This window comes from Trichinella spiralis (genome assembly GCF_000181795.1).
Source record: "Trichinella spiralis strain ISS 195 chromosome Unknown Scfld4, whole genome shotgun sequence".
Classification (NCBI taxonomy): Eukaryota; Metazoa; Nematoda; class Enoplea; order Trichinellida; family Trichinellidae; genus Trichinella; species Trichinella spiralis.
In genome coordinates this window covers 11099048-11126699 of record NW_003526943.1, presented here as the reverse complement: position 1 = coordinate 11126699, position 27652 = coordinate 11099048, and the positions used below count along the sequence as shown (strand labels likewise).

The 27652-nt window shown below is 32.3% G+C and overlaps 5 protein-coding genes across 5 annotated transcripts; 2 read left to right on the top strand and 3 right to left on the bottom strand.

Annotated features, from left to right (window-relative positions):
- Positions 1 to 230: 230 nt before the first annotated feature.
- Positions 231 to 2471, bottom strand: Tsp_06403 (conserved hypothetical protein). The gene is made up of 6 exons (XM_003378485.1): positions 2445 to 2471; positions 2141 to 2204; positions 1866 to 2009; positions 1336 to 1479; positions 757 to 1224; positions 231 to 361 (listed from the first exon to the last, which is right to left on the bottom strand). The coding sequence occupies exons 1-6, from the start codon at positions 2469 to 2471 to the stop codon at positions 231 to 233; spliced, it is 978 nt and encodes a 325-aa protein (XP_003378533.1).
- A 1328-nt stretch (positions 2472 to 3799) lies between these two features.
- Tsp_06404 (conserved hypothetical protein) lies at positions 3800 to 4123 on the top strand. The gene has a single exon (XM_003378484.1). The coding sequence runs from the start codon at positions 3800 to 3802 to the stop codon at positions 4121 to 4123; it is 324 nt and encodes a 107-aa protein (XP_003378532.1).
- A 1569-nt stretch (positions 4124 to 5692) lies between these two features.
- On the top strand, positions 5693 to 15163 carry Tsp_06405 (conserved hypothetical protein). Its single transcript, XM_003378483.1, has 34 exons — positions 5693 to 5831; positions 5889 to 6105; positions 6171 to 6414; positions 6473 to 6621; positions 7015 to 7251; positions 7330 to 7429; positions 7695 to 7895; positions 8538 to 8690; positions 8807 to 8984; positions 9150 to 9307; positions 9380 to 9542; positions 9613 to 9803; positions 9880 to 10041; positions 10096 to 10548; positions 10617 to 10711; positions 10790 to 10936; positions 11006 to 11094; positions 11165 to 11295; positions 11388 to 11516; positions 11588 to 11839; positions 12011 to 12146; positions 12205 to 12368; positions 12427 to 12597; positions 12803 to 12946; positions 13043 to 13192; positions 13264 to 13436; positions 13511 to 13613; positions 13667 to 13825; positions 13897 to 14210; positions 14268 to 14362; positions 14424 to 14581; positions 14671 to 14823; positions 14879 to 14987; positions 15075 to 15163. Exons 1-34 carry the CDS (start codon positions 5693 to 5695, stop codon positions 15161 to 15163), a joined length of 5706 nt encoding a protein of 1901 aa, XP_003378531.1.
- Positions 15164 to 15748: 585 nt separating this feature from the next.
- Tsp_06406 (putative RNA recognition motif protein) lies at positions 15749 to 20721 on the bottom strand. The gene is made up of 12 exons (XM_003378482.1): positions 20429 to 20721; positions 19986 to 20226; positions 19798 to 19926; positions 19253 to 19444; positions 18906 to 19126; positions 18750 to 18849; positions 18525 to 18688; positions 18373 to 18458; positions 17117 to 17353; positions 16798 to 17054; positions 16243 to 16452; positions 15749 to 15964 (listed from the first exon to the last, which is right to left on the bottom strand). The coding sequence occupies exons 1-12, from the start codon at positions 20719 to 20721 to the stop codon at positions 15749 to 15751; spliced, it is 2346 nt and encodes a 781-aa protein (XP_003378530.1).
- Positions 20722 to 25967: 5246 nt separating this feature from the next.
- Positions 25968 to 26438, bottom strand: Tsp_06407 (conserved hypothetical protein). The gene has a single exon (XM_003378481.1). The coding sequence runs from the start codon at positions 26436 to 26438 to the stop codon at positions 25968 to 25970; it is 471 nt and encodes a 156-aa protein (XP_003378529.1).
- Positions 26439 to 27652: the final 1214 nt, after the last annotated feature.

Sequence of the window (27652 nt, the reverse complement as noted above, 5' to 3'; positions counted from 1 at the left end):
AATTAATACATATCTTTGTTGTTCATTTTTTCAAATCATCATCATCATCATTATTCTGATGTTGTACATGTTGGAAACTTTCTTTCTTTCACTATGATAAACTTTATGAAAATAAAATCTACTTTTCACAAATTAAATATACTTTTTACAATTAAAAATTTTTTATTTGATATTATAATATTATTTTATGTTGGCTGTTGAAATAATAAAAGAAGGAAATGACCGCTTCGTCATCTTGGACAACAGATTCCATATTTCTCATCGCAACGATAAATTGATTTGCACGGTGCCGTGTATGGATTACAACGAACTATTTGACCGTTGCTCATCAACGGCTGTCTTTGTGAAGGGCATTTTGGTTCTTAAAATTTAACATGCATATTATCATTCTCATTGGTTTGGAGATTTTAATATCATACCGATGCATTTTCCTTTAAATTCAATATCTCGCTTTGAACAAGCACATACTTGAACTAGAAATGCATTAAGTATTTATTGCAAACTGCCTTTAAAATTTATTAAATTAAAATAAATTATCACTTTGTTAAGATACAAAAAATATAATTTGCATGTACTATGTATTATTTGAAATAATTTAATGCTGCTTGAATTTTACCTTACTTGTTCAATTTATCGAATTAGTGGAGAGTAATCTTTTTTAATCAGTATTATTTTAACGATCATGCTTAACAGAAATAACTTTGCCTTTGTTAATAGTACTTTTTTTAATAAAACGCTTTAAAAGTAAAAGAATACCTCCCTTTTCAACTTCTTCACAATTTGCATTGTTAAGAACGCATTCTGATTGCTTTTCACATGCTTCACCAATTCGCAAAGGCACCGTACACGATTTGTTTATGTAAACGTTGTTCCAAAGACATGGCTTCAAACAACATGTAGCCACACCGACCATATTTTCATCTTTAAGACAAAAGTGAGTTTTTTTGGGACATTCTGATTCACAATAATTTGCAGCAACTGGCTCTGGTTCACCAACTGGACACGTAGGCGTTATTTCTGGACAACATATACCAATTTCTTCCAAAATGTAAGATCCCTTTAGCTCTTTAGCCGACAAGCTTCCCATGCTGACACAGTAATAATTTTCCGGACAGCCTCCTTTATCAGTTACAGGATAGCTAACTTCGTCTTTGATTTGACGTACAACACATTTTTTTACCTTTCCATCTGCAATGTATGCTGATCCAACAAGACAATTGTATGCTGAAATATTTTTTAGAATAATAAATAAATGAAGCCATCGTTGCCTTAAATTATTAAATTTTAAAGCAGTTATATCAACAAATGAAAATTATTTATTAACAATCAATTTACCCAATGGGCGACACATGTTGTCTTGTTTTGCAGTTTGCTGTCGGCAAGCACACCGGCCTTGTTCATTAGGTGCTGAACGTTCGCAAATGGAATATGAAGGAGCGCACTGTTCGTCGCTCATGCAAAACTGTCCAAGATCCAACTCTTCAGTTTATTTAAATTATTTTCATGGATTTTATAATAAATTTATCATATTTACTCTTAACCATTTTGCATTCTTGTCCTTGCAAAACGTAGTTCTGTATGCACTGGCACGTTCCATCGATGCATTTTGAATTTTGAGCGCGGCATGGAGCGTTTTCTTCTCCACATGGCTCACCAAGTTCAGCCACTAAAAAATTAAAATTTTATATAAATTCCAGTTTTAAAAATGAATTATTCCACATAAAGATTAAATAATTTTAATACTTATAAAGTGTTTTAATTAACAATGATAAATAGCCAAGAACATTTAAAGTGAAATAATGAGTCTTAAAAAAATCAAAATCAAAAATCATTGAATGAAATATATAAAAACAAGCATTTCTCACGTTGGATGCATTTAACACCATCGTAAACAGAGTTAGGTTTACACTGGCAATAATTATATAAGCAAAACGCATTTGCTGTGTAGCAACGTCCTTCACTAGCACAACGTTGGCCAATAGTGCCTATTTGAGAGGCGGATGTATCGCCTAAATTGTTGCATATGATTCAGTTTATTAAAAATAAAGTAAGAAAATAGAAATTGATCTATTGAATAGAACAAACTTGCCAGGAGTTTCCACTTCATCTTGAATGCATCGATTTTGGACACATTTCATACCTTTTGGGCAGTCACTGTCGCGGTAACAAGAACTATCTTGTAAATCAGAAATAGAAATAAAATGCTTTTAAAAAATTCAATATTAAACAATATACAAACTAACCCTCAGGTTGCCAGCAAATTTTGTATTTGCATATCTTGTTGTAGCCACAATCATTGTCAACAAAACACTTTTTGCCCAACGCTTTTGCACGAACGCAAATATTATTCACGCACACTTTTCGTCCTTCACAATCTTTTTGTTGTACACAAACATTTGATGCTTGAACAAATATCCGGCTTTGTTTCAAAATAGCATGCTTACGTTATAAGCGTTAAAACGTTTGAACATATTTCATTTACATTTGAAAATAAAAACAAAATTAAAAAGCATAAATTGATATGTGGCGCATTTATTCAGATATGATGATATCCACGAATTTGCTAGTTATTTCTTTTGAATAAAAAAATATCATTGAAAATATTATTTCTCTATGATATATTTGATTTTTGTAGCAAAACTAGAACGTATAAAAACTTATCCTATTGGGGTCAGTTGTTTTACAGATATAAAATAAGTAAAATACACCTTTTATTTTATTGTTCACTTAATATTAATTAACTTGATAGCCACCATCAGAAAAGTATACGCATATGCTTTACCAAACAATAAGACGCTAATGCAAAAATTATTTTCTGAATAAAATTTCTAAAAAGAAAATGAGATTTACAAAAAGAGAATAAATTAAAAATATAAATTTAGCCTAACAAATTCCTTAGACACTTTAAAACTTCAATTATTGTGTTGCTGATAAAATATTCTTCATACTTTTTTTGTATGTTTATTCAAAAAACAATACATAGTTTCAATTTGATTTACTCTCTGTTTTAGTGAAATTGATGAAATATCCATTTACTGAAGTACAAGCGATAATAACAAGCTAAGCGTTTTTTAAAAATAAAACATTATTATTTAAATGTTTTAAATACAAAATGAAACAAAAAATTACATTTACCACATATAAATTTATCAAAGATAATAATTAAGATGATGCCAGATACCAAATATGCTTTGAAATATAGTTCGCATATCATGTTTAATAATGCTGAGGAACTTTGGTCCAGACTGTGATCAAAGACAGTCAGCATTATTGCTTAATAGGCATTTTCATCATACGTCACTCAGAGTAAACGTAATGTGCAAACGTAGGATTTGTTCAAAATGCTGCGCCTTATTACTAATAAGCAAAAACTATTTTAAACAACGATAAGCACCCATAGCAATTATGAACCATTTGCAAATATGAAAAAATGAAATTATTAACAAAACATTTTATTACACAAAGGCAATTTTTCTCGAAATGCATTTAGATATTTTATAAAAAGAATTAATTATTAACAATTAAATATTTCGTGTAATAAAAAAAACCAGATAAATTTCATCAGTATGCATTTTTTCATCAAATTAACATGTGCACCACTTCGGCATTATTTCAAGCATTATGTTAGGAAGTGACAACAGAAGTCATATGAACTTAATCTTAACATCAGTTGGTCGCAAAAAGAAACTTTTGTTAAAATGTATGAAACATTTTTTGAATGCAAAATAATTTATAGCATTCATATTTATAGACAGCATAATGTTAAGGTAATTTATTGTTATTCACCATTCTGTTTCGGATGGCATGGCGCCGACCTCCTAGACGTGACACCTCTCGGGTCAGCGCGCTCAAGGCGCGTTCAGGACTCAAGACAGGAATACTGTGGACCCACTGTCCTAAAGATCGCTATCGCCCACTCCTTCAAAGCCACACCACAGCTTACCGAATCAGCTGGGTTGCTTACCCCCCAGGTCTGCGTGTTGCGAAAGATACCCAGTACACCTCGGCGGACATGTCGCGGGTGCCGGTTCTGCCCAACCGTTTTCTGAGTGCTGCCTCCTGCCAGACGCGTAGTCGTGGTTGTCCCGGCTACACTTCTTCAGGCGTCGTTGCATCGCAGTGAGCCGGCGCCTGGTCTGCCTACTATTGTCTGGGAGATCTGGTTGACCTGAGTTCCCCGGGAAGCAGACCTGATACCTCTCTCCATCGAAGGGGTAGAACCGATTTCTCCGCTGATTCCGCCTACGTTTTCGCAATAAAATTTCATTGGTTGCTGCTCTGACGCGTGCCTCTGAATTTCATCTGTTGTCATTCCTTTGCATTTTATTTGTCAAATATTATTTTATTCTATTTGTCAAATTTTATTTCATTTTATTTGTTAAATTTTATTTAGATCCCATGCTCTCTGCAACGCATGGGGGAACTTCTCCTTGAGTATGGGCATCAGGGTCTTGCTCAAGAATTAGCGGCCCACCTGGTGGATAACGCGAACCGCCAATGGAATAGCTCAGTCGCCGCGGAGCGCCCGTGCTATCCAGGCGCTGATCTAAGCTTTCGTCGGCTGCCGCTGAGCTTCCAGTGTTCGGCCTCTTTGATGGTTCCTCTCTTGGCCCGCCACGATGATGACTTTTTAATGGCAGTGGGTTCACAATATTCCTGCCTTGACCACGCCTTGCGCACGCTGACCAGAGAGTGTGTCATGTTGATGACGTCGGCGCCGTTCCGCCCGGAACACATCCGTTATTGTTAAATAATTGTTTGTATTTATGTATACAATGCATAATCTGCGATTTTAATTACTTTTTATTATTTATGTTTCACTTTTTGATATTTTTTCATTAAGTTAAAGGCATAAATTATGATAAATTAATAAAACAAAAGTACAGTATGAAGTTCTTCCTGCTTTTTCTTATTTTACAGTAATCGCTTATTTGCACCCTACCAAATTCTTTGTTTTTATTCAAAAGTTTGAGATGTTTTTAGCATTTGATATAATACTGTAATTAAATGATGTGCTTGTAATATTACTTTGGTATTTAAAGTTTTATTTTTATGTTATTAAATTCCAACAGAAATAAATAAAATGTATTAAAATGATTTTATAAAATGAAATATTCAGTTGTTTTTGTATAAGCATTATATATGTACCACTTTTATGACTTTTTATTTGTGCATTATGAAAAAGTTTTGCATTTTTTTAGATGTAATGAAAAAATTATAATCTCTTTTATGTTACTTAAAAGTTACAATGAATTTTTTATCATTTTTTCTTGACGTTTCCGAATTATTTTTTATCGAAATTATGCAGCAAAAATGTGAATGAAGACATCTAGTTGACAATGATGATATGGCATGTTTGGTAAAAATGCGATACTTTTTAAATTTCTTTTTGTTTTTTACTTCAACGAGAAAGTTCAGAAATTTAAATGTTTGTCAATTATGGTATGGGTTTGAAAACTTTTCATCACAGAAATGTTTACTGTACTGTTGTTTTTTTGCATTGTTTTACTACCGTACAGTAAAACGCTGAGAAGTGAAAAGTTATTTGTCAGTTGTAAAGTTATAGTGTTCAAAATTCGAATTTAAAGTTATCTGATTTTCAAGCAAGCAAAATGAAATTTATATGATTTCGTGCAAAGCGTTATAGAATTGTTTAGTTTCAGTTCTGCTTCTAACCGGACTTGAATCAAAGATGACATCTTTGAGTAATCAACTGAAACGCTTAGCCGTTCCTGATTCACAAATTTACAAGCAGAAAAAGCGTTTGGTATCACTGTTGTTCGATTCTTCTGATGCGGCTGAAATTGACCGGGAAAAAATTTTCGCAATCGGTAAGTGATTTGGCATTAACATAGTTAATATTTTTTGTTTATTTGTTGTGATTTCAGGAAGTGATGGATTTGTTCAACTGAAAGCAATTGACAAGAGTTTCGCTGAATTTGAAATGCATTTATTTGACGAATCCATTTTGGATTTGGAACGAGCATTGCTAACTAAAGAAGCGAATGAAAAATTGGACGAAACTATTGAAGCATTTTTAATTTTACTCACGCCATATTTATTGCTTGGTGCAGCACAGAAATGTTTGGAATGGCTTATTCGACGGTATGCCGAACTTGTAATTCAATGCCTAGTATTTGTATTTGTAATTTGTTTCTTTTTAATTTTAGTTTTCGCATTTATGAATACAACGTCCCGGCAGTGTTGCGTTGCGCTTTGCACTATCACGAGAGTAACACTTTTGTCAGATTGCTTCAAACTTTGGTCATACCCAAAGATGATCCGTTGTGGAATTGGCTTATACCGACACAACTAACTGGTCAATCGATTGCTAAAAGTGATTTGTGCAAAGAATGCATTAAAAATCCGAACCTTTTAATTTTTCTCTGCGATACAGTACCAATTTTACTGAAAGTTAGTAAAAAGGAAAGAATTTGCCAGTGATATGGGTTTAATTTCCAATGCATTTCAGCTTGCTCGAAAATATAAATGGAATTTGGCTTCGTTTACAATTGTGTACAATTTTTACGCATCCCTCATCGGCAGTGTCATCTATTTCAATAATCATTTGACTGATGAATTTTTGAATCAACTTTATCCATATATAATTGATGGGTTGAAGTGAGTTGATTTGCATTGAATTATTAAAAAAATTACGATGCGGTTGCTGTTCTTTCAGATCGAATCTTGATGATTATATGCTTTGTTCACATATGATCATTTGCGAATTGGCAACGAAAGTAAATTTGGATTCATCTTTTTCTGGCTTGCTTGTGTCGAAAATGTTGTCTGTAAGCTACTGAAATTAATTGTAACATTTTTTAATGAAAATATAATAATAATTGTTTTTTTTTGTAATATGACTGCTACAGACAATGAATGTCTCTACATGTTCCACTGCTTTGTTGACTTGCATAATAGTGCTTTATAATCAAAATGTAAACGAAATATCAAAAAGGTACGTTTCAGCTATCACATGTTATTTATTATTACTATTTATATTTTTGATTTCAGAGCAGCAAGAATTATTTCAAAAAAAGAAGAACAGTTGAAATTTATTGAACATTTGGCAGAGTGGAACAAGCAGACGGATATATCAAACTTTTTTGATGTATTTTTTAAATCTTTGTTTCTCGCAACAATTGAAGATATTGTTGAAAAAGAATCATCTGAATTGGTTTGCATTGGCTTTATTGAAAAATGCTTGTCTAAGATCGATCTGCAGGTGACAAATAGCATGGAAACTATCAAGTAAGATCAATTTTTTTGTTCTGTATTGTTGTTGCATATTTAAATGTTTCATTGTTGTTTACGTGTGATATTTTTTAGCGTTATTGCCCAGTATTACATTTCAAATTTTGATAACAACGATGAAAAGTTTCAACGATTCAGTACAGCGTTTCACAGATCAATTACAATCCTATCTTCTGTGTAATATTTATTTGTTCTCCTTTTCAGTGATAAACTGAGCTTATCTATTTTGCTAAATAATTAATTAAATTTTAATTTCAGATATCCTATTGCTTTTGATATGATGGTAAATCGGTTGCAGCAGTCGTATAAAAATGTCGAAGGAATGCAGAACTTTTTGCGTTGGTCAGGAGCGAGCGTATTGCAAGTATAGATAAATATTGAATATTAATAGAAATTTATTTTCTTGAATTTCAAATGATCAATTTTTGGAATAATTTCAGTACATTACATCAAAACAGTTAATTGAAAGCGTTTTCCATACCAAGCCAGTTGTGCGTGAATTGGCTTTGGGAAAGATGATCAATCTTTTAGAGCAGAACGAGACCACCGAATCAATGGTTCAAGAATTGGAAATTCCCATTCTTGAAAAATTCCAAGACGAAAGTTCAAAAGTGATAAAATTTTTGCTCAGAAAATGTGACGTAAGTTCTGCAAGAATATTTTTGAAAATGGACAAATATTAACATTTGGAAAATTATAATTTAGAAATTATTTTCAATCATTTCCCCTGAAAAGATCATCTCGAAATTGTACCAACTGATGAATCATCTACCTGATGAGGCAAATTTATCGAAAAAGTTGTACCTTTTTTTTGGTTATTATTATCATTATTATTTGTGAATTTTATTCATTCAGGAGAAACTTGAGAAATCGTATTGGTATTATTATGGCTAAGCATTTTTTGCACGTTGAAGACAAGATGAAAAATATGGTCACGTTGTGGATATTTGAAATTATGTTCACCGACGGGGCAGGGAAAGGCAAGCACGTCGCGCAGATTTTGAATTCTGATTTCACTTCAGAATTATCTCGTGAACAACCTCTGGAAGGTTGGATTGGTTGAATTTTTGTTTGTTTGTTTTTAATTTTATTAATAATTAAATTTCTCAAATTTAGTAAATTGTTCAGAAATGAATTCACTTTGGCAATGCTTTTTGGCAAGTTTGCTTCACGATTGTACGTGCTGGAACATGAGGCACTTGGATGCTTTGGAAGAAGTCTGTTGTTGTGGAGAATTTTTGGAATTGATGAAATTTTCTAATCGTTGAATAATTTATTTTCAGGTGAGCTTGTTCTTGAATAGTGCTTTGAATGATGTTGAAGCTGATTCATCTTGTGCAATGTTTCTCACTTTTCTATTGTGCCATATGGTTGGACAAGCGAAGCACAAAAATTTGCATGAAACTGTTCAAATTTTGATCAAATTGTTGGAAAATGTTTGGCAACGTTGTTTTATTGCAAAGAAACCAGATGAGGCGAGTAGATGAGAAGATGGAATTATTACTGTCGAATGTTTCTTAAATTCTTACATTCATTTTATTATTTATTTCAGATGAATATGTTTAGTGAAATTGATTTTGAGCATTTTCTGTGCGAGGTTCCAATGCAGAACCGAACGTTGGAATTGGATCTTGCTAAATTTAAGCATTACGGTTTGAGAAGTGTCGAAATGATGTGGTTGGTTGGAATACAATTGATGGATGTCAAATGGGATAAATCGTACATGTCAGGTGCTATTAATTTTTGTGAATGAAAAAATAAAGTAAAAAAAGCAGCTTTAATGATTATCGAACAATTGAAAATTTTATTGTAATTTTTTTCATTGATTTAATTCATTGCAATTTATATGAATTTGGTTTTTCAAAGGGAACAAATCATATGTAAATAAATTTTAGGAATGCTTTGGTGGCAAGATGATGATGTGGCAAAGTTCAATGCACAGCTTTTGGTCACTTTGTGCAAGTATGCAATACTGGCGCGTGTTGATTTAGATGAAGTTGAAAACGGAAATCGGAAGCAGATTTCAAACAGAATGATTTTACCCCTTCTTGATGTGAGTAGCAGAAGTGAATGCTTTTGCAAAGCAAAGCTTTGATTTAATTTAATTTTTTTCGTTTTATTTAAGAAATTTGTTGCTGAACCAGCTGAAATTTGTAAATTGCTCATCTTCATAATTGATGATGAAACTTTGGAGCCACTTTTCATCAACCTCTGTTTGCAACTCGAAGAATTGCTGAAAAATTTGGACGGCGATGAATTGCAAATAATTGCATCTCACAATTCTGTCGGTAAAACGTGTTGTTTGTTTGTTTGTTTGTTTGTTTGTTTATTGTTGCAATGAAATTTTTTATCTTTCAGTTATACCCATGCTTTTTGTTGGCATGTCGGCGGATGGGCTATTGCAGAGGCAGTTGATTTGCAATACACTCAAACGATTGCGCCAGGCATTGACATTGAAAAATCGCTCTCATGCTTATTATTACCAATTTTTGGACTGTATAAACAGTGATCTTCCTGCATGCATTTTGGATTCCCAGTACATACAAGTGGTATGTGTATATCTCTGTATATTTAAAAAATGCGTTTCAATCTTTCTCATTTGTTTTTATTTCATTATTTTTGTAGAGTTTAGCTGCATTTGTTGACAAGGAGTTGTCTGATGCTGTGAGACGAGTTCGTTTAAAATTGTTGCTCAACATTGTCGACATTTTGTGCAAAAGTGCTCATTATCCGCCTCCAACTGTTGTTCATAAGATCTCCACTGCAATGTTGATGATCAACGAGGAGGTGAACAATAATTTACATTTTTTTAAAATTAATATTAATTTTACTCATTTACAGTCTTTATTCCAAGCATTGGGCAGTCTGTTTAATCATCTGCTCTGCGATGCTCAGCAGCAGCAGCAGTCATCACTAGCTGAGCAAAATTTGAAAATGGAACTTTACGTGAACAGTCTTTGTAAAATTTACCGACGAGAGACGGCGGTATTTCTGAAATCCAATACTGAGACATTTCGCGCTCTGATCCAAGCTTTGCGAGATGGACGCTTCACCTCCATCGTCGCTTCACAAGTAAAATTAATTATGAATTCACTTTTGATCAATATGATAATAATTACTTTCTTCAATCCAACGTATCTTTTTTTTTCTTCTTTATTGATGCAGATTACGAAAAGTTTTTTCACAAAAATTGATTCAAATTTGCGGACGATTTTGTTGGATGAAATGTTCGCATTGTGCAGTCTCAAAGATGACAGTGCTTCTAGTAGTGCGATTAAAATTGCTCTGCTCAAGGTGAAGTTTTTATTATTTGAAACAAATGAAAATGGAAAATTTTTTTTTCATATATATTCATATTTCAGTTACCTATATCGGAAAGTTACATGTTGAAACGTTTGGAAAAATGCGTAGAATTGTTCTTAAAAAATGAACACGTCGTACCAGTGAAAAGGGGCAGGTACGTGTGTGTGTGTGTGTGTGTGTGTGTTGTTGTTGTATTGTGGGAATGTTATCTCGTTCAATAATTTTCATTCAGAATGGAAAGTGAATGTCCAACAGATATTGAATTCTCTGATCAGCTGCTTTGGGAACGAATTCTGATGTTGATGGAAGTGATTTTCGACAACAAAAATATTCCTAAACGGCCCCCTCTAGCTCGACCGTTGTTTCAACTGTTGCAGTGGTGAGCGAAACGATCATCTGTTCGATTTTTGTAATTTTTTTGTTCTCATTTTATTACTTCATTGTTCAGCAGTCTTGTCCATGAAAACTGTGCTCAACTTCAAGATGGAATTACGCAGTGTTTGCACTTGTTGCGAACAATTTTTGATAATTCTTACAGTAAGTCAACCATTTTTTTAAATGGAATGTAAGTATTATTTTTTTAACTGTGAAGAAAAAATGCATTCAGAAATGAAAACGGACGTCAATATATCGGATTTGGACGTTGAAACTTTGGTCAATTGTCTTCGCAATTTTGATTTAAGCGGTTGTCACACATCGGCTTTGTTACTGCTCAAAAGTATAGCAGCATTTCTCAAGGTAATGCTGTTTTTTTGATATACCTTTTTATGAAATAAAATTTCAGTTGTTGTTCTACTTCTTCAACGTTTGAATAATATATTTGTTTTAAGGAAAAAGTTATAATTCGAATGATTCCCGTATTTTCATTTGTTGGCAGTAATTTGAAACGTTGCGATGATTATTCGTCTTTTCAACTGATGAGTTCTGTTATTGAAACTATAATACCAACTATTATTAAGGTTTGAGCATATTGTGATATATGTGTATATGTGTATTTGTGTTCATTTTCTACTTTTTTGAATATTAATAGGAAAGTCCAAAAGATGTGGTGGAATTGGAAAATATTATTTTGAGCATTTTTCGAGATTTTGCTTCTTCAGCATTGTTCATCTCACCGCATCGTCGCGTTCCAATTTTGCGCAATTTGGTTGTCATTACTGAAAAAGCGATGCAAAATCACGTAGCAAATTCCACTTCGGGATATCTGTGGTTGTTGATTGCTCTACTGTTGGAATTTTACGTGAGAAGATGGCCCAGTATGAAAATTTTAAAGGAACGCAAGGTAATTTATTTGATGATTATTTTTGTTTTTGAAATTTTTTATGGCTCAAAGTGAAAGACCAGAATGCTTTGTGATTTCTCGTTTCAAGAGGAGAGAATTTTCACATTGGTTGGTCATCTGGCCATACCGATGCTTGTTATAAATTTTAAACATTTGTTTTTTTTGATGCAGCATCTGACAGTGTCATTGAATCAACTGTGCCAGTGTCTTTTTGCTGAATTCAATCCTGATGTGCAGTTGAATTGTTCATTGAATTTGGTTTCATGCTTTTTGGCATTTACAAATGGTACTACTAGCCCTGATCAAAGTGAGTAATTATGAATAATTGAAATAATCATTGAAATTGATCAACGACAAATTTTCAGTTACGGATGGAGCAAGTTTGAAAGATGCACTGGAAAAGCACAGTCATCTGTATGAGAAGGTGTTCGATTTGCGGGCGAATTCAACGAAACAGTTGTTGCATTTCAAACATGAACTGATTGAAGCGGTTTACAACATGTTCGAATCGACCGATTTGCATGGGAAGGTAAACAAGCTGATGCTAATTGCTTACATTGATTGCATGTATATTTGTTTGTTTATAGTTGGAAAATTTGAAGAAAAAAGAGATGGATCAGTTGACGGATGTTTTTGAATCGCTTACTGCGAAGTTTGTGACAGTTTTAAACTCCTCTGACAATTTTGATTTGTCGACTGAATTTTACAATAAATATTTGAAAATGATCAATTATCGCGTTCATCACTGTCTGAAAAGGGTAAATTTGATTTTTACATATTTATTCATATTTTGTTTTTGAGACAAGGACTTTAATGTTCTGTGAAATCAGCTGCTCAATTATTATCATTTAATAAATCTTTTTGACGACAGTATTTGAAAAAAAGAGCAACCACATAAATTTCATAAAGATTCATAATTTTTCTCTAGATTGTTCATTCATAAATTGTTATCTGATCATTTAGATTTCTACACTGATGCCGTTGTCCAGTTCGATTGAAATGATTGCCAAGCTGTTGCAAAGGGAAGATATATTTGTCAAAGTTCAGAGTTTGGAAATGTTATCCGAAAAAATGCAAGAACTGCCTGATGCACCAACGTCACAAAAAGTAAATAGACAGCGATGCCCCATCGCATAGACTTGTAGCATTGCTTTTCTCACGTTAAACTTTGAAATATCTGAAAGAAAATTTTAATATTCATAGATTGAAGAATTGGAAATGCTGTTCAAATCGCTGAATGGCATGGTAAATTTTGAAAAGAACGACAAAACAAGCGTGAAGCTGACATGCGCTTCTTTGTCCGCTCTCAGACAAATGTTCGCCAAGGTGCACAGTTCGGCAGAATTTTCCCACGTACGTACGGATGGATATTTTCTTGATGTTTATTTCAATTGTTTTTTTTTATCTTTAAATTCCATTTTAAGATTATGGACAAATTGTTGAAAGCGTTGAATTGTTGGACCGAGTTGGACAAAGAATTGTTGATTGTTGTCGTTAGCTGTTTGGGGGATCTCGTTCTTGCCATGGGAAATCAAAGTATACCGTATATAAATCTGTTCATGCCGAAAATTATGGAAATTCTTGGAAGCGATCGAATGTATATTTTGATGACAATAATTGTTTGATTTGTGATTGTTTAATAATTGAATTTTTCTTTTCATTGTGGTTCAGGTCAGTGAAGAGATTTTCAATCGGCCTGATCAACTCTTTAACCAATATTACAACATCAGTATTGCCATTCATGGCTCAACACTTGCCTCAGCTTTTGAAGAAGGTTGGCTAAGCTTTTTTTTGATTGTTAATGAAATAATTAATTTTGATTTTTAGATTTGCACTAGTTTTCCAGTTGATGAAAGCGGAAACGAGGATTTGAATTTTGTCAAGATCAGGGCTGCTTTGTGTTGCTTGGAAGATCGGTTCAAGGAGTTGAATGGTCGAGTGCTGTTGCCGGCCATATTTGAAGTGCTCAACGATGTAGATGAAGAAGTAAGTAGTTGTTGTTTCAACGACCACATTCTGTCGATATATATATATACTGTTGTATTGCTTTGTTGCAGAAATGTTTTTGGTTTATTTTTTCACTTTTGGAAAAATGGATCAAGACCAGTACCGTGCAAATGATCAACAGTAATAAGTTTTTATTGGAAAAAATGTTCCTCATTGGCCTGGAGAAATGGCACTGCGACAGTGATGATAAATTTTGGATAGCGCATAATTTTGACGACGAGACGGTGATGCAATCGTTGGTTAGCTATTCGTTGAAGCAAACGGAAGCAGATTTGAACAATTTTATCAAGAATATAATTGATAAGGCTACGTGTGAAAATGCGAATGAACAACTGCTGCTCAACGTGTACCGTTATGGCATTGCGTAAGGATTCATCATGTTGTTGTATTATTGTACAAATTGATAACAGATACGTTTCAGATTATCGATGAAATTGCAAGATATGTTTGCTTTATTTGCGGATTGGTTTTTGAAGCCGGCCACGGAATTGTTGGACAAGTTGAATGTTAATAAAGGTATGTGAATTGTGCTCATCTGACAGTTGGAATTTATTGCTGATTCTTATTTCATTTCCAGTTGCACATTTACCATTTGTGAACGAAGAAAGAGCAGATTTGATGCTTCGAATATTGATTACTTGTATTTCGAAAGCTTGCAGACCAAACAGAGAATTGCAAGCTAACTATCACAATGATGGAAAGCTGCAATTAATTGCTCAACCCTTGGTTGATCAGGTATGTTGTGTGTTGTGATGATGGCAGTTGTTTTTTTTTCGAAACAAATTCTGCGTGTATTTCATTTTCTGGATTTTATATTATTTTAGTTTGACAATATTGATCTTATCAACTATGAGTTGAGAGTGGAAAAATGTTTGATCAAATGCATAATTGATGTCGCGCAGACTATCAATGATGAAACTTATTGGAAAAAGTTGCATTACAATATTCTGTTAAAAACTCGCCATGCTGACAAAAGGGTATATAGTTATTGTAGTTTTATTTTTTGTCAATTGAAACTATTGTTTTTTGCAGGTTCGTCATTCAGTTTTGGTTCTTCTCGAAAAATGGTATGAAATGCTTAATGAACAAGCGAGTGGCTTGATCGCGGAATCAGTACCTTTTCTGTCAGAGTTGATGGAAGGTTTGTGTCATTTGCTCATATTATTTATATTATGTGTTTGCTTGCTTGTTCGTGCATTCTTCATTCACTTCATTATCTCTATTTCAGATGAGAGTGAAGAAGTTGAAATGCAGTGCAAACAATTGGCCAGCGTTTGTGAAAAGATCATTGGAGAACCGTTGCAAAAATACTTTTGAACTTTTTTTTCAATAAAAAACTTTCATAAATAGAAGAAGAAAAATGAATTATGTATTCTGTTTGGAAATTTGAAAAAAGTTGACGATCTTCGCAAATGAAATTTGATAATCATCAATCAAATTCACCACCACTGGACAAGATTTTATTGAAAAATTTTATTTTATCCCAAAATTCAGTTGTCACACCAACACACCGTAATTTGGCACCCCAATAATCATCACCACCGTATTTCGAAAACCCTATCCCAAAAAAGGCATTGTCAAAATTGTACGCATATGATGATGATGATGTATGTATGTGGTTGAAAGAAAAAAGCATGCATTTATTATATTTGAAAAGAAAAAGAAAAACACAATCTACTACTACTATATTTTAGGAACCATTTGCCCAAAAATGTTACCACATTAATTAGCATTCACATTTTGGAGAATGATCAAAAACAGAAAAAAAACCGTAGCAATGAGGAGGTGTTCAAGTTACGTTCAAGCAGTATAAAAAAGAGAGGTTACTCGAAAGGTGATAATTGTAAAGAAAAAAAATGTCATATTGTGCATATGGAGCAAATGCGCATCGTGCGCTGCTGCTCATTGATTGTTGATTCGTGGTGGGCTGCTTTGTATCATTGAATGAGCTTGGTCTGCATTGCCACTCCCGCCCGTGCTCTTGTCCACAGTGCTGATTACACAGACCAAATAGTTTGCAATGTGCAAATGAAGAGTGGCATATGCCGTCGGATGTTGGTTAAAAAGATGTTGACGAACAAATTCGAACGGTGGAATAAAGTGAACAACAAAATTATTCTAAAAGTAAAATAAAAAATAACGGTGCTTTATAAAAAAGAAAAAAATTTTAATAACCTGATTTTCAGATAATTCTTCTGTGGCACAAAAACCGACTGATTCTCCACCAATCATTGGATTAACTAATGTTTGAACAAAATAGCTTCCCACGACAGCTTGTTTTTCAATTTCGAAACAATCAGTTCGTAAAATAGCAATTGCACTGTCGTTTCCCTAAAAATAAATTTTTTTTAAATTAAACCATTAAAAATAATCCAGTGAACAATAATTAAAATTACCTGAAAGAATACTTTGCTCGCTTCTTTCACTGGCTTCATCTCTTCAATTATAACAGACGCCATTCTGTAGCCTGGTACTCTGGCAGTTCTCGCATCCAGAGCCGACATCACCTGCTGTATCACAAGAAAATTTCCATAAATGCATCGAAATGCAATTTCACAACTGAAATTTCTGAAGGAGGTTTTCGCAAACCAGACAATTGGATAATACTAAAATTCACAAAACAATATATGCATATATATGTGAAATACTTTCTATTCACACTAGCAGTTATTATATTAAATGAATATTAAAAATTAAAAACACACAAAAGTTTAAAAACAAAAAGAAAGTTTCCACACCTATTATTTTCAAGTTTAAAATTTTAAATATAATCGAAGCAATAATGCTGCAGCAGTAGCATTTTGTTTTGAAATTGAAAAAAATGAAGATTAAAAACAAAACTAGTGAAAGTATCTACTTTAAAACACTAAATAAATGTAAAATAAAACTATTAAAAAAGCCCCATTTAAATAAAACTATACCATCCGTACAAGAAAATACCATATATTTACCTGATAGGATTGCACAACAGAGTTAATCCCTTCATAGGTAGAAAAATTCACGTTCCTTTCCACAAAAAATAGCAAATTGCGTGTCATAAGTACAAAGTGAGAACGATTTTTTCTGGCCAAATATTCATAAATTCCTTTTAGGGAAGATGCGCTGAACGTGGTCGTCACTATGACGGCTTCTTCCGGCAGCCGTTCTCCATTTGGATAAAATATAGGTAAAATGTGATAAAATTTTTGCATTTGAGGCACTTGCCAATCTAAAAAATCAAAAATAATAATTCGACTATTTAACTTTTTTTCACAGCAACAAAATTTATACATGGATGCATCAATGTGGAAGAAAAATGAGGCCAAAACATATTTGGATAGAAGAAATTCCCATCCGGAAAAGCAAAATTCGACACCGGTCGAGGATAGTACGCTGCATTTATACCCGGTGGTGGTATAAATCCCGCAACGGCATTCACGTTTCCTCCTCCACTGGGCATTGCATAAGTGACATTTCGAAAGTCTGCAGCAAAAATTCCTCGAGGACTCAAAGCACAGCACGTTGTATCTGAAACAATAAACTGCACAATGTTATACTACTAATAACAGGGAAAAAATATGAAAATAAAAAAATAATAATACATTTCAAGCTCTGACTGAACAACACAAAAGTTCTACAACAAATTGCATTGCAAATGAAGTTTATCAGTTGCAGAACATTCAATGGTAATAAATATGCATTTTACTTGGAAAAGATAGACGACAGGCAATTTCGACGAGAATACCACTACTACTATTTGCAGACTGTTCAAACTGGGAAAACTAAATTTCAAAAATCAGGAAAACCGTTACCCATTCACCGTTGGTTCTGCTTTATTCACTAAAGCTACAGAAAAAATTCACTTTCTCATTTCTCGCAACTGCAGCAGTTGAGTACGAAAATTGTACAACTTAGGACATAGTGAAATGTAGCCACACACATCATAAACAAAAATTTAAACCTTCTGTCCAATTGAATTCAGAATTTAAATTAAACATTCTATGCAGTGCCAAACTGTTAGTATTCGCTTGATTGTTTTAAACATTTTCAACAATTCTCTTCATATCTAACTTTGCACTTTCTACACGCTACATGAAATTACTGAAATAACAATAATGCACCTATTAAATAATTTGATTTGATAATGTAATTTTTCAACCAAATCGGCAGTTCCAAATGGCTATCCGATAAAAATGTGAACGAAAACTAAATTATTTTTTGAAAAATGCATCCAAACAGACAATTCATTAAATCTTCCACGTGTTGCCCCTCGTTGCATCATTCACCTCCACATTTATGCCACAAACCTTAAGCCGAACGAACAATTTTTTTTCCTTAAATAATATCAAACCATTTAAATTTTATAATTTCACCAGTCGTTTTTCAGGATAGTAAAGAAAATTAGTTGATCTAGTGAAAGTTTTCTCTTTTATCAGAGTGTTATGTTCTAACAGTGAGGACAATTTTTAGGTGCAAACAAAGAACGCCTAACACCGGAGCTACTATCATCACGCAAGTATACAACATTCATAATATAAGCACATCACCTTCTGCTTTACGATTACCACCAGCGGAAGCTGCGTAATTAAACTGATTTTCCTGATTTTCTGTGCTGTAATTGCTCTTGCAGAAGCTGAAAAGGAAACAAATCATACAATTAACAGAACGAATAAATACAAACAATTCACGCGATATTTACTGCTTTTTGTTCTTTGAATTGTTGATTTTCATTAATTCCTCTTTTGAATAATTTTCATTATCAGTCAAGTTGAGCAAACCAACATCCAAATGGTCTTCTGCTTTACGTTTAGCTTGCGACGTTTCACGCGATTGCGCTTGCTTGTTATCTTCAACACGCTCATTCTGAAAACACACAACCAACACAACAATATTCAACGTCAGATTATCAGTTTAATGAACAAACCATGCCAGAAGTCTGTCCTCTTGTTTTCGCATTGAGATTGCAATTATCATATTGAGAATGCTTATTATTTTCATAATCAGTTTTCTTATTATCGTCCAATCTGAAACAAAAATAGTATGCAAATTTTGTTTGGTAAAAGCCTTCAGCATCACTTACACCAACTTTCCATCATCAACAGAAGGAGATATGGAAGAGCTAAAAGCAAACAAAAAATGATAAATGATTAATAAAGGTAAAAAATGTTCGTATTTTGCTGATTGCCTTGTTGATGGGAGATTATCTGAACGTCCATTATTGATACGTTCAAAAATTGAATCATACAGCTGTGAAGAACAATAATCTACCACCAGGCTATCGTTTGGATTTGATTTTATATCCTTAAAGAAACAAATATCACTGAATACGAAGAAAGGAACTGCATCATATATTTCACGCAATGAACAAATTATTATTTAACGTAAATCTTTGATTCAGTTCTAAACTGTAACGAAGCTTAAATTTACCTGATATGCAATACTGGCATTTTCTTTACTGTCAAAAACAATGACAGCATGATTAAGGGCTGGTTCGAAGAGTATGTCCAGTACATGAGGCGCATAGGGCCAAAATTTTCTCGTTACATATTCAAATGAGATCTTAGAATCTTCAGCTGCAATCCAAATCTTATTATCTGCAGTAAAATTCCCAAAATTTGCCTGAAACAAAATATTGTCGTTTCATATAAACAACAGATAATAATCTTCGCTCATTTAAAAATATATCATCTATAAAATTCCTCAATAACTATAAGCTTTGACATCGACAAATCTGTTTATGATACATTTCAAGCGGATGCTACAGAAATCATTTATCATTAATATAAAATAATTTATAATCTTGATACTAATTTTTAATAAATTATACTTGTAATAAACTATCTCTGAAAGTACAATTTTACTTAAAAAATTATAAACCAGACTGAAATAATATGCATGAAATTCAAAATTAAATCAGTAAACATTAAAGCATCAGATTAAAAAATTAAAATTTAAATAAAAATATGTCATACCTTAACATCTTTCCAGCCACACAGACCATTCGCTCGAACATGTTGAATGGCCAAGACAACAGATTTAATGTCGCCAAACTCAACAAACCCGTATGTCACGGGAGTGTCCTGAGCTTTAATGTCTACCTTCTTCATAAAAATATGTTATATTCAACTCCATTTTCCCAACATTAATGAATATAACTTACAATAATAGGACCGAATTTTTCAAAATACGCTCTCAGACTACTCCTGCTAACGCAATTTCTCAAATTTCCAAGGTATAATGTTCGAGTCGAAAGATATGATTTTGCATCAGGATCGTAGATCAAAGGTTTTGAACAACTATCCGGGCAATCTTCGCTTTCTGGAATTATTTTAATGCGAGCTGTTTTACCACAGAAATTCAGTGTGGAAAATTCTTTACTAACGAATATCGCATCCTCGTCTCTGAAATAAAAAAATCTTTGGTAAACTTTGGTACAAAATTATTAATAAGAGTTCATTCTTCAGTAAATAATAAATTTATCTTAAATTTGCTTTAAAAAATGCATTAAAACAAAAATGAAAACACAGTACTTTAAATGAAGTTAATTCAAAAATATTTCAGAAAATTCTATAAGCTACAAATAGAATAAATACATTCATTTACCTCACATATTTAACAAGAGAATATCGGTTTTCATCGTGACCAATCACCTTCAACCATTTCAACATTCCATACGGTTTCAACTGATGAGACATGTAAGATTTTAAACTAGAGTCCGATAGCCGAGGTGGCAAATTGTCAATACGTAACAAAATTCCACTCTCCGCATTGTTTTCTTTGAGCGGTAAAAGGTTTTTCGTATCACTTTTTGAGGAACTCACCAATCCTTCAGTGGAGTTGGACACATCTATGCGGTTTGCTTCTGGATGTGTTGATAAATAAGGAAATCCACTCATTTTAATATTTAAACTGAAAAACAATTTATTTTCTTAATTCATTGTTCACTTAAAACTGTTATCGCTTTTTATTTACATTTTAATATTTATTTTTCAATTACTTAATTATATTACCTTTTTGTTATAAATAAATGCAGAAATATAAAACTGAATCTTTTTGCATATTTCAAATGAAAAATGAAGTAAAAAATTCGTTTCTGAAATTCAGTTTAATCGATATTAAATCATCTAAATATAACAAAAACGTTGCGCTCGCTTTCTTAAATACAGATAATATACTTGAAAATCAAAACTACTGTACTAAATTTTTCTTCATAAAATTATCATCTTTAGATATGTCAATTATTTTTTCAACATTTTTACAGAAAAACTTGAAAGACGAATCAGTACTAACCTTTTGGCAAAGCTTAAATTATAATATCTTATACTGCTATAGCATTAGTCTTCTCTACATACAATATTTAAAACATTTTAATCATTTACTACAGTAATTATTGCATGAATATAAACATTATTCATATAATCATGTTCTACTGATCTTTACTGTACATTAAAAACAAAAACACAAGAAACAGTATACATGAAATTATTTACTGCACTTCACTACCTTCTGAACACCATGAAATTAAATTTTTTGTTTATTGAAAACCCATATTAAAAACTGTTCAATATGATTATGTCAATATTACACCAATATTCAAATCTATGCTACTCTTCAACACAGCTGCAAATATTGCGCATTGCAAAGCCAAATCGGTTAAGCTTCTTCAATAAGCAACTAGTCACATTTTTATACTTTTTCATTTGTCTGACTAGTGATATGTTTTATTCAAATGAAAATTCTTTCAAAATCTTAATATGGTTCGACTTGTGTTATTCTTAATTTTTTAAATTAATTTTAATAAGTATTTTTTAAAAGAATTTTCATTTTTAAAATTGAAATTATCGCAAAGATACAACAAATAATCCAAATCTTACACAGCAATTCCAGAAAAAACTTCCATAAAATTTTATTTTCCTACTTATCACGAAATCAATCAACTGTGCGCCTTCTGTTTACAAAAAACTAAGAATTACAAAATTATCGATAAGAAAGTGGAAACGTAATCCCATTAATAAACAGAAGTCTGTAGTTAAAATTGTTTTGCACTGCTGATAACACCACCGCTATTAATTATCATCCACGAATTTAAGAATATTTTTAGTCACTGTCGTTGACAAGCCATTCACTTGTTACACTAAAGAACAAAAAATCAAAACCTAGAAGAAATTTCAAAGCAAATAACTATTCTCATAAACTCAAATAAAAGTTATTAAAAAACAAGATTCAGTTAGGAATTTAAAAATACAGATGCAATGAAATGTATAATTTTTCAATTACGCAAGAGTTCAAATAAAATCAAAAAACAGATTATAAAGGATTGTATTGTTCATTTCTAAAACTGGCATAAAATTAAACGTCTTAAGCAAGCAATTATTTGATAAATTAATTCTGCATTCATTTTTGATAATGTTCTGCAATTACTTGAAGTATGATTTTGTTTTACGTACCAGTTTCAATGAGAATGCCAACGATCAACGTTCTCAAATTAAAATGTGACGAATATCTTGTTGAGTACAACACTATGTTCAACGCAGTATGCAAACGATACTTCGACAGACAGCAGCAAGCAAATGAAAGTGACCAACAAAACGCACGACAGTATGAGCAAAAGAATTGTTAGGTTGCTTGTATTTTTGTTTACTTCTATGTTACGTCAGTAAAGCAGAGGAAGCTAAAAAGTTTGAAATCTGTTCGCCAAAATGCCATGAAACGTTTATTAAAGGAGAAAGCTTTCAAACTGCTCCTTAGATATTCATATTTATCTTTCAAAGATAAATGAATGTTTCGAGTAGTATTTTATGCAGATAAAATATTAAATTAATTGTAAATTAAAGAGAAAATAATCCTTTTTTAAATCAATGAAGCTACTTTAAATTTTGAATAAACATAAACGATATTTCTGAATTAATTCCTTCTTTCATTTTTCTAAATTATAGTAGCTTAAGTGCTTTTAAATGAATATTAAACTTCTGTATTTATTTATGTAAAGTAAATTCAAATGAAATATTTAATAATTAAATTTTTCTAACACTTCAGCATACAGTAATAATACATTTAGTTAATACTAGAAAAATCAAAATTTGCTAATTGAAAATTTACTTAAAATTATTATTTAACTAAAAATTATTTATTTTTTTATTTTAATTTTCATTTATTTAATAGTAAAACAAGTTGCAATGCTGAAACTTAAAATTACAGTGCACTGCCTCGCTGTCAGTAGCTGGAAAAGTTAATGAATTTTCAAAAATAATTCATCACAGTTGTAATTTACTGAACAGTTATTAGAAATGTAAAGTTTCCGATTGAATGGACTTATTTCAAAAATGCACATGCATCCACATATGCAAAAGGAGGCAGACCATATAAATGAACAGCCGATAACATTCTAACACTGGAAAAATCTTTTGAAAGGCATACAAATTTAATGTATCATTTCCTTTCCGTATAATACTTGGGAAAGCAAAAAAATAAACTGCAACAAAAGTGAAAGCCTATACAACTAGTTAAAACCATTACTGTGAAAATATAAAAGATATTTGTAAAAGATATAAAGATGTAGTTTGGAATATTTTTTCTTCGGGACAATTTTTTCTCGTGCTTTCTGTTATGGGTGTGATACATCCGTTTACTTTATTGATCAATTAGGCGGAATTGTTTTCCCACATGATTCACTTACATGAAAATATCTCTTATTTGTGTACATGATTCAACAACATGCTAGCTGATAATATATAATTGTGAATGTTTGCAATATTTACTTTTAATTTGATCATTGTAAAAGTAATTTTATAACTTTAAGTATGTTTAAATACTATATTTATGTAGTACTAATTCATATTGAAATTATTTCAAAAAAATTTTATCATCTACGAAAATAGTTGAAATTTCAATTTTAGTTGAAATATATATATATATATGCACAAGGTTCTGTTAGATCCGAGCTAATTTCTGATCTTAATTTTTGAAATAATGTCTTTTGTCTGCAAATTTTATTCGTTCCGATCTATTACATAAAACTTCTTGCAATTTACCATCATAGCTGTCATGATTAATGCTTATCTAAAAAGCAACAGATGTGCAACTGAATAGCAAATCCTGAAAATAATTGTTAAATGTATATTTCATTTGCAAAACTTGCAAAGCGTAAAAGAGCCGCCATAGGGCACACCTTTTGCTGCTTTGATTTTGATTGACAATTGTTAAGCTTAAAACCGTCACTGAAAAGAACTGTCATTCAAAATTGATCATAAGAATTGTTTTTCAAAAATCAGCATATGCTCATGTTGCCAGGGAAAATTTTATGCTCAGCTTGCATATGAGCAGCTGCTTTCGTTTTGGAATACATTAATTGTTATAAAACGGTCGTTAATCAAAAGTGAATAGATTATTATATAAATTTCAGTAGAGCTATTTTTCAAAAATAAAGCTAAAAGGCGACCGACAAAAAGCAGCTTCAGGCTTATAATAGCTAAAATGACCAGTTGCTCACATATTCAAAACTGACTTAAACGAATTGAAAAAACCCTTTCAAAAATGATCATTAATCAAAAATAAATAGCAGCAATATTTATTACAAGTTTTGGAATAACGTTAACTGAGGGTTGATTTGTGAAATGTCTTTTAGTCAAAAATAAAACATTTGGCCGATTCTATTGTTCTTTTTGCAAATATTTCAGAAATAATAATAAACTAAAAAAGTATAAAAATTTCTTTTCTATATTGGTTATAATTCATGTTCATAAATTCAAACATATTCAAAATTCACACAAGTGTGATTTTTTGAAATTTATTTTATATTAGCATCCAAATCGATTTTTTAAATTACAAAAATACCCTATGATTCACGAAGGGATGTTGATACAAAACTTTAAGCAACGTTATCAAATATTTACTCAGTGGTAATGTTGATTTTACATTTGCATTAAAAGCTGAACACTTTTAGAACTGACAAGAGCAATTCTGTTTCAGAAATTTGTGCTAACTAGCACGAATAAGCTGTGAATTGTATTGTTTTCCATTTGAAATATTTTTCTGATGGTGTTAAACAATTTATTGTATAGCATCTTTTCTCTGTAATATGCTTCAGAATGTAGAGAAGCAACATTTGCAACAATGTTATTACCAATAATATTACTACTTAACCTGTAAAACTGATTACTCTCCTTGTATGAAATATTGAACAGGAGAAAGATGATAGCTGTGTATTTGTAAATGACACAAACTGCTGAAATGTTGTCATTAGCAACTTATTTTTGTGTAACATAAGAAGTACCTGCAATATGAGAATAGGTATATAATAATTTAAAAATAATGAAAATTCGAAAAATCAAATATAGAGAAATGGAACATAAATTAAAATTGATAAAAGCTGCTAAAATGAAATATTCATAATTTTAATATGAATTTGAGAATATAAAATTTTTTTAAATTATCATAATTAAAAAATATTTTAACAAATAAAAAAAGTGAAATGTTGTAGCCAGCCTATTCCGATTTCGCCCGCTTTTGTTCCCCACATGACCTCTTCTTTTTATTGGCTGTTCGCTGATAGGCTGTTCGGCGTAAGATCGGTAATTGGTGACTGACTTACATCATTTGATTAGCTACTCAGCTTCGATCAGTGATTGGATGATTGTTTTTTATCAAAGTACTCCCGAATATGGGTGCACTACCACTAAATTACCCTATATGAGCATAAATAATCACATTTCCCATTTTTAAAAATAATGCTTTTTTAAAATAAAATGCGAAATAGTGTAATTTCTTTTAATCTTTTAGGTCTTGAATTATTTTCTTTTGGCAAAAAAATTGAAACTCGTGGGGCAGTGTGTAATATGGTACCACTAGAATATTTCTAAAATCGTCTGCAAATTTGATAACTTTTATGGTTTTTGCTCAACCATGTCAAATTTGGCATACTGGGCAGCATCCAAAATTCCGTGTTTATATGTTTTTTCGCCTATTATGTATCATCAGTTGCAAGTCAGCTGTTTATTTATTCAAAATAATCAACAGTGATATATGTCTTAAAGCAATTTGTACTTTCTGAGAAAAATGAAAATGCCATGCACTTTGTACAGTATATATGCGACGATTTTGAACAGACGCGGCAACGTGGTCGAATGGCTTGCATTTCAGACCATTAGCCAACTTGATCTCTTCTGGCGTTTTCCTGAATGTCTCTCTGAGCTGGGTTCTTTCGCGACGGTCCACAAAGGTCTTCTTGTTGCTGGGAAGAGGTCGGGAGACCTCTGCGACTCTGGATGGTCTTTCCAGTCAACAAGAGAGATTCTGAGTCACTACTGATGAATGTCAGTAGGTCCATTCGTTGTCGCGACGGGACTTTTCTCATGTCACAGTTTCTTTTGTACAGGATCCCTGAATTTGTTGCCGCACTGTTAGCCATCCAGAAGAATACTCTTCTGCTCCACTTGCCACTTCCATAGTCAATCCTGTACAGTGATACCAGCACTGTGCCTAAGTCTACGCCACCCATATACAAATTGTACTTGTTTACCATACCTGGCACTGATACGCCAGTCAACCGCTTTGCTTTCCTGTTCCATCTCTTTTTCTTTGTAATTGGATCCACTTCCAAAAAGGTTGTGCTCATTGTTATGCGAATGCGAAAGGTTGTACACTGTCATCCAAATTTGCAGCTGCCGATTTACAAGTCATATCAGAAAATTTACTATCAATTGATGAAGTACCTGACGCTGAAATTTTTCTTAGAACAGCAGTACCTAAAGATACGGGCGGCCAAGGATATGTGAAATGCATGTACTGATCCGGCTACTCATCTCGTCGATGCAATTGCAGCAGAAAAAGACTACTATGCAATTCTCGTTGTCATCCCGGGAAGCCATGCAAAAATGTATAAACATCACACCATACATTTGTTTCTAACAATAAATACAAATATCATTAATAAAAGCATTTCAACGTACAGGGTAACTCGTGAACCGTCGTTTCAATATTAAGCAAAAGCTTATTGCATATTCTCGACATTACGCAAATATTTCCCATTATTCATATTAGGCAATCCTTTTGCCTATTATCAAGAATAGGCAAGGGCAGCTGCTTATTATCAATAATATGCAATTTTCAATATTAAGCGTAATATATATATCTTATTACTGTGTTGTCATTACAAATAAAGATTGCACGCATTAATCAGTACTCATATACAACAGGCCTATCATGGCCAAACTTGAGCAGTCGGTTGCGGACGGCCAGCTCCGATTAAAAGGCAAAAATATCGCGAGCTTAATACATGCTCGAAAAGCAACAAATGTGCAACTGAATAGCACATCCAGAAATTAATTTTAAGCAAATAAGCAAGCAAGCAATTTTGAGTCGTAGAACTTAAGTGCATTAGAACTTGAGTTTTTCATAATTTAGTCAATTGTTGGTGACGTTATGGTCTCTGTGCGCTTGCTTATGTGTATTGTTTTTGCACTTTATTTTTACAAATAAAAAATATTTGTTGATAAAATTTTATGGATTTACTTTTATTGTTTATACAGTCGGCCCTCAACATTTTTCGGTTTCAAAACCCTCAAAAAACAAAATCTCATTTTTAGAATCGATTGTGTATGGATACTGTAGATCTGCAGGTTCAGTGTAAGGTTGATTCCGTAACATTAGCGATATCGACTTAATCAAACTAGGAAGCTAACTAACCGCTACAACTGTTAAGATAAAAAAGATAAAGTATCACGGCTAACCGAAAAGAGGCGCTGCGAACGGGAGGTTGGTTTACGGTAACACTGGTCCCACGATTAAAAAAGCATATCTGGAAGTAAAGAACATGCGTTTCCATGCTAG

What these genes read in the sequence shown, in the direction of transcription:
- Tsp_06404 (XM_003378484.1), top strand. Translation starts at nt 3,800, where the DNA reads ATGGCATGGCGCCGACCTCCTAGACGTGACACCTCTCGGGTCAGCGCG.
- Tsp_06405 (XM_003378483.1), top strand. Translation starts at nt 5,693, where the DNA reads ATGACATCTTTGAGTAATCAACTGAAACGCTTAGCCGTTCCTGATTCA. An exon ending in GTACCAGTGAAAAGGGGCAG is followed by an intron (nt 10,712 to 10,789) that starts GTACGTGTGTGT and finishes ATTTTCATTCAG; the next exon opens with AATGGAAAGTGAATGTCCAA. An exon ending in TCTGTCAGAGTTGATGGAAG is followed by an intron (nt 14,988 to 15,074) that starts GTTTGTGTCATT and finishes TCTCTATTTCAG; the next exon opens with ATGAGAGTGAAGAAGTTGAA.
- Tsp_06406 (XM_003378482.1), bottom strand. Translation starts at nt 20,721, where the DNA reads ATGAGTGGATTTCCTTATTTATCAACACATCCAGAAGCAAACCGCATA. An exon ending in ATGCCAGTATTGCATATCAG is followed by an intron (nt 19,127 to 19,252) that starts GTAAATTTAAGC and finishes TGTTTCTTTAAG; the next exon opens with GATATAAAATCAAATCCAAA. An exon ending in TTCCACATTGATGCATCCAT is followed by an intron (nt 17,055 to 17,116) that starts GTATAAATTTTG and finishes TTGATTTTTTAG; the next exon opens with ATTGGCAAGTGCCTCAAATG.
- Tsp_06407 (XM_003378481.1), bottom strand. Translation starts at nt 26,438, where the DNA reads ATGAGCACAACCTTTTTGGAAGTGGATCCAATTACAAAGAAAAAGAGA.
- Tsp_06403 (XM_003378485.1), bottom strand. Translation starts at nt 2,471, where the DNA reads ATGTTCAAACGTTTTAACGCTTATAAC. An exon ending in CAACATGTGTCGCCCATTGG is followed by an intron (nt 1,225 to 1,335) that starts GTAAATTGATTG and finishes AAAATATTTCAG; the next exon opens with CATACAATTGTCTTGTTGGA. An exon ending in TGAAGAAGTTGAAAAGGGAG is followed by an intron (nt 362 to 756) that starts GTATTCTTTTAC and finishes TTAAATTTTAAG; the next exon opens with AACCAAAATGCCCTTCACAA.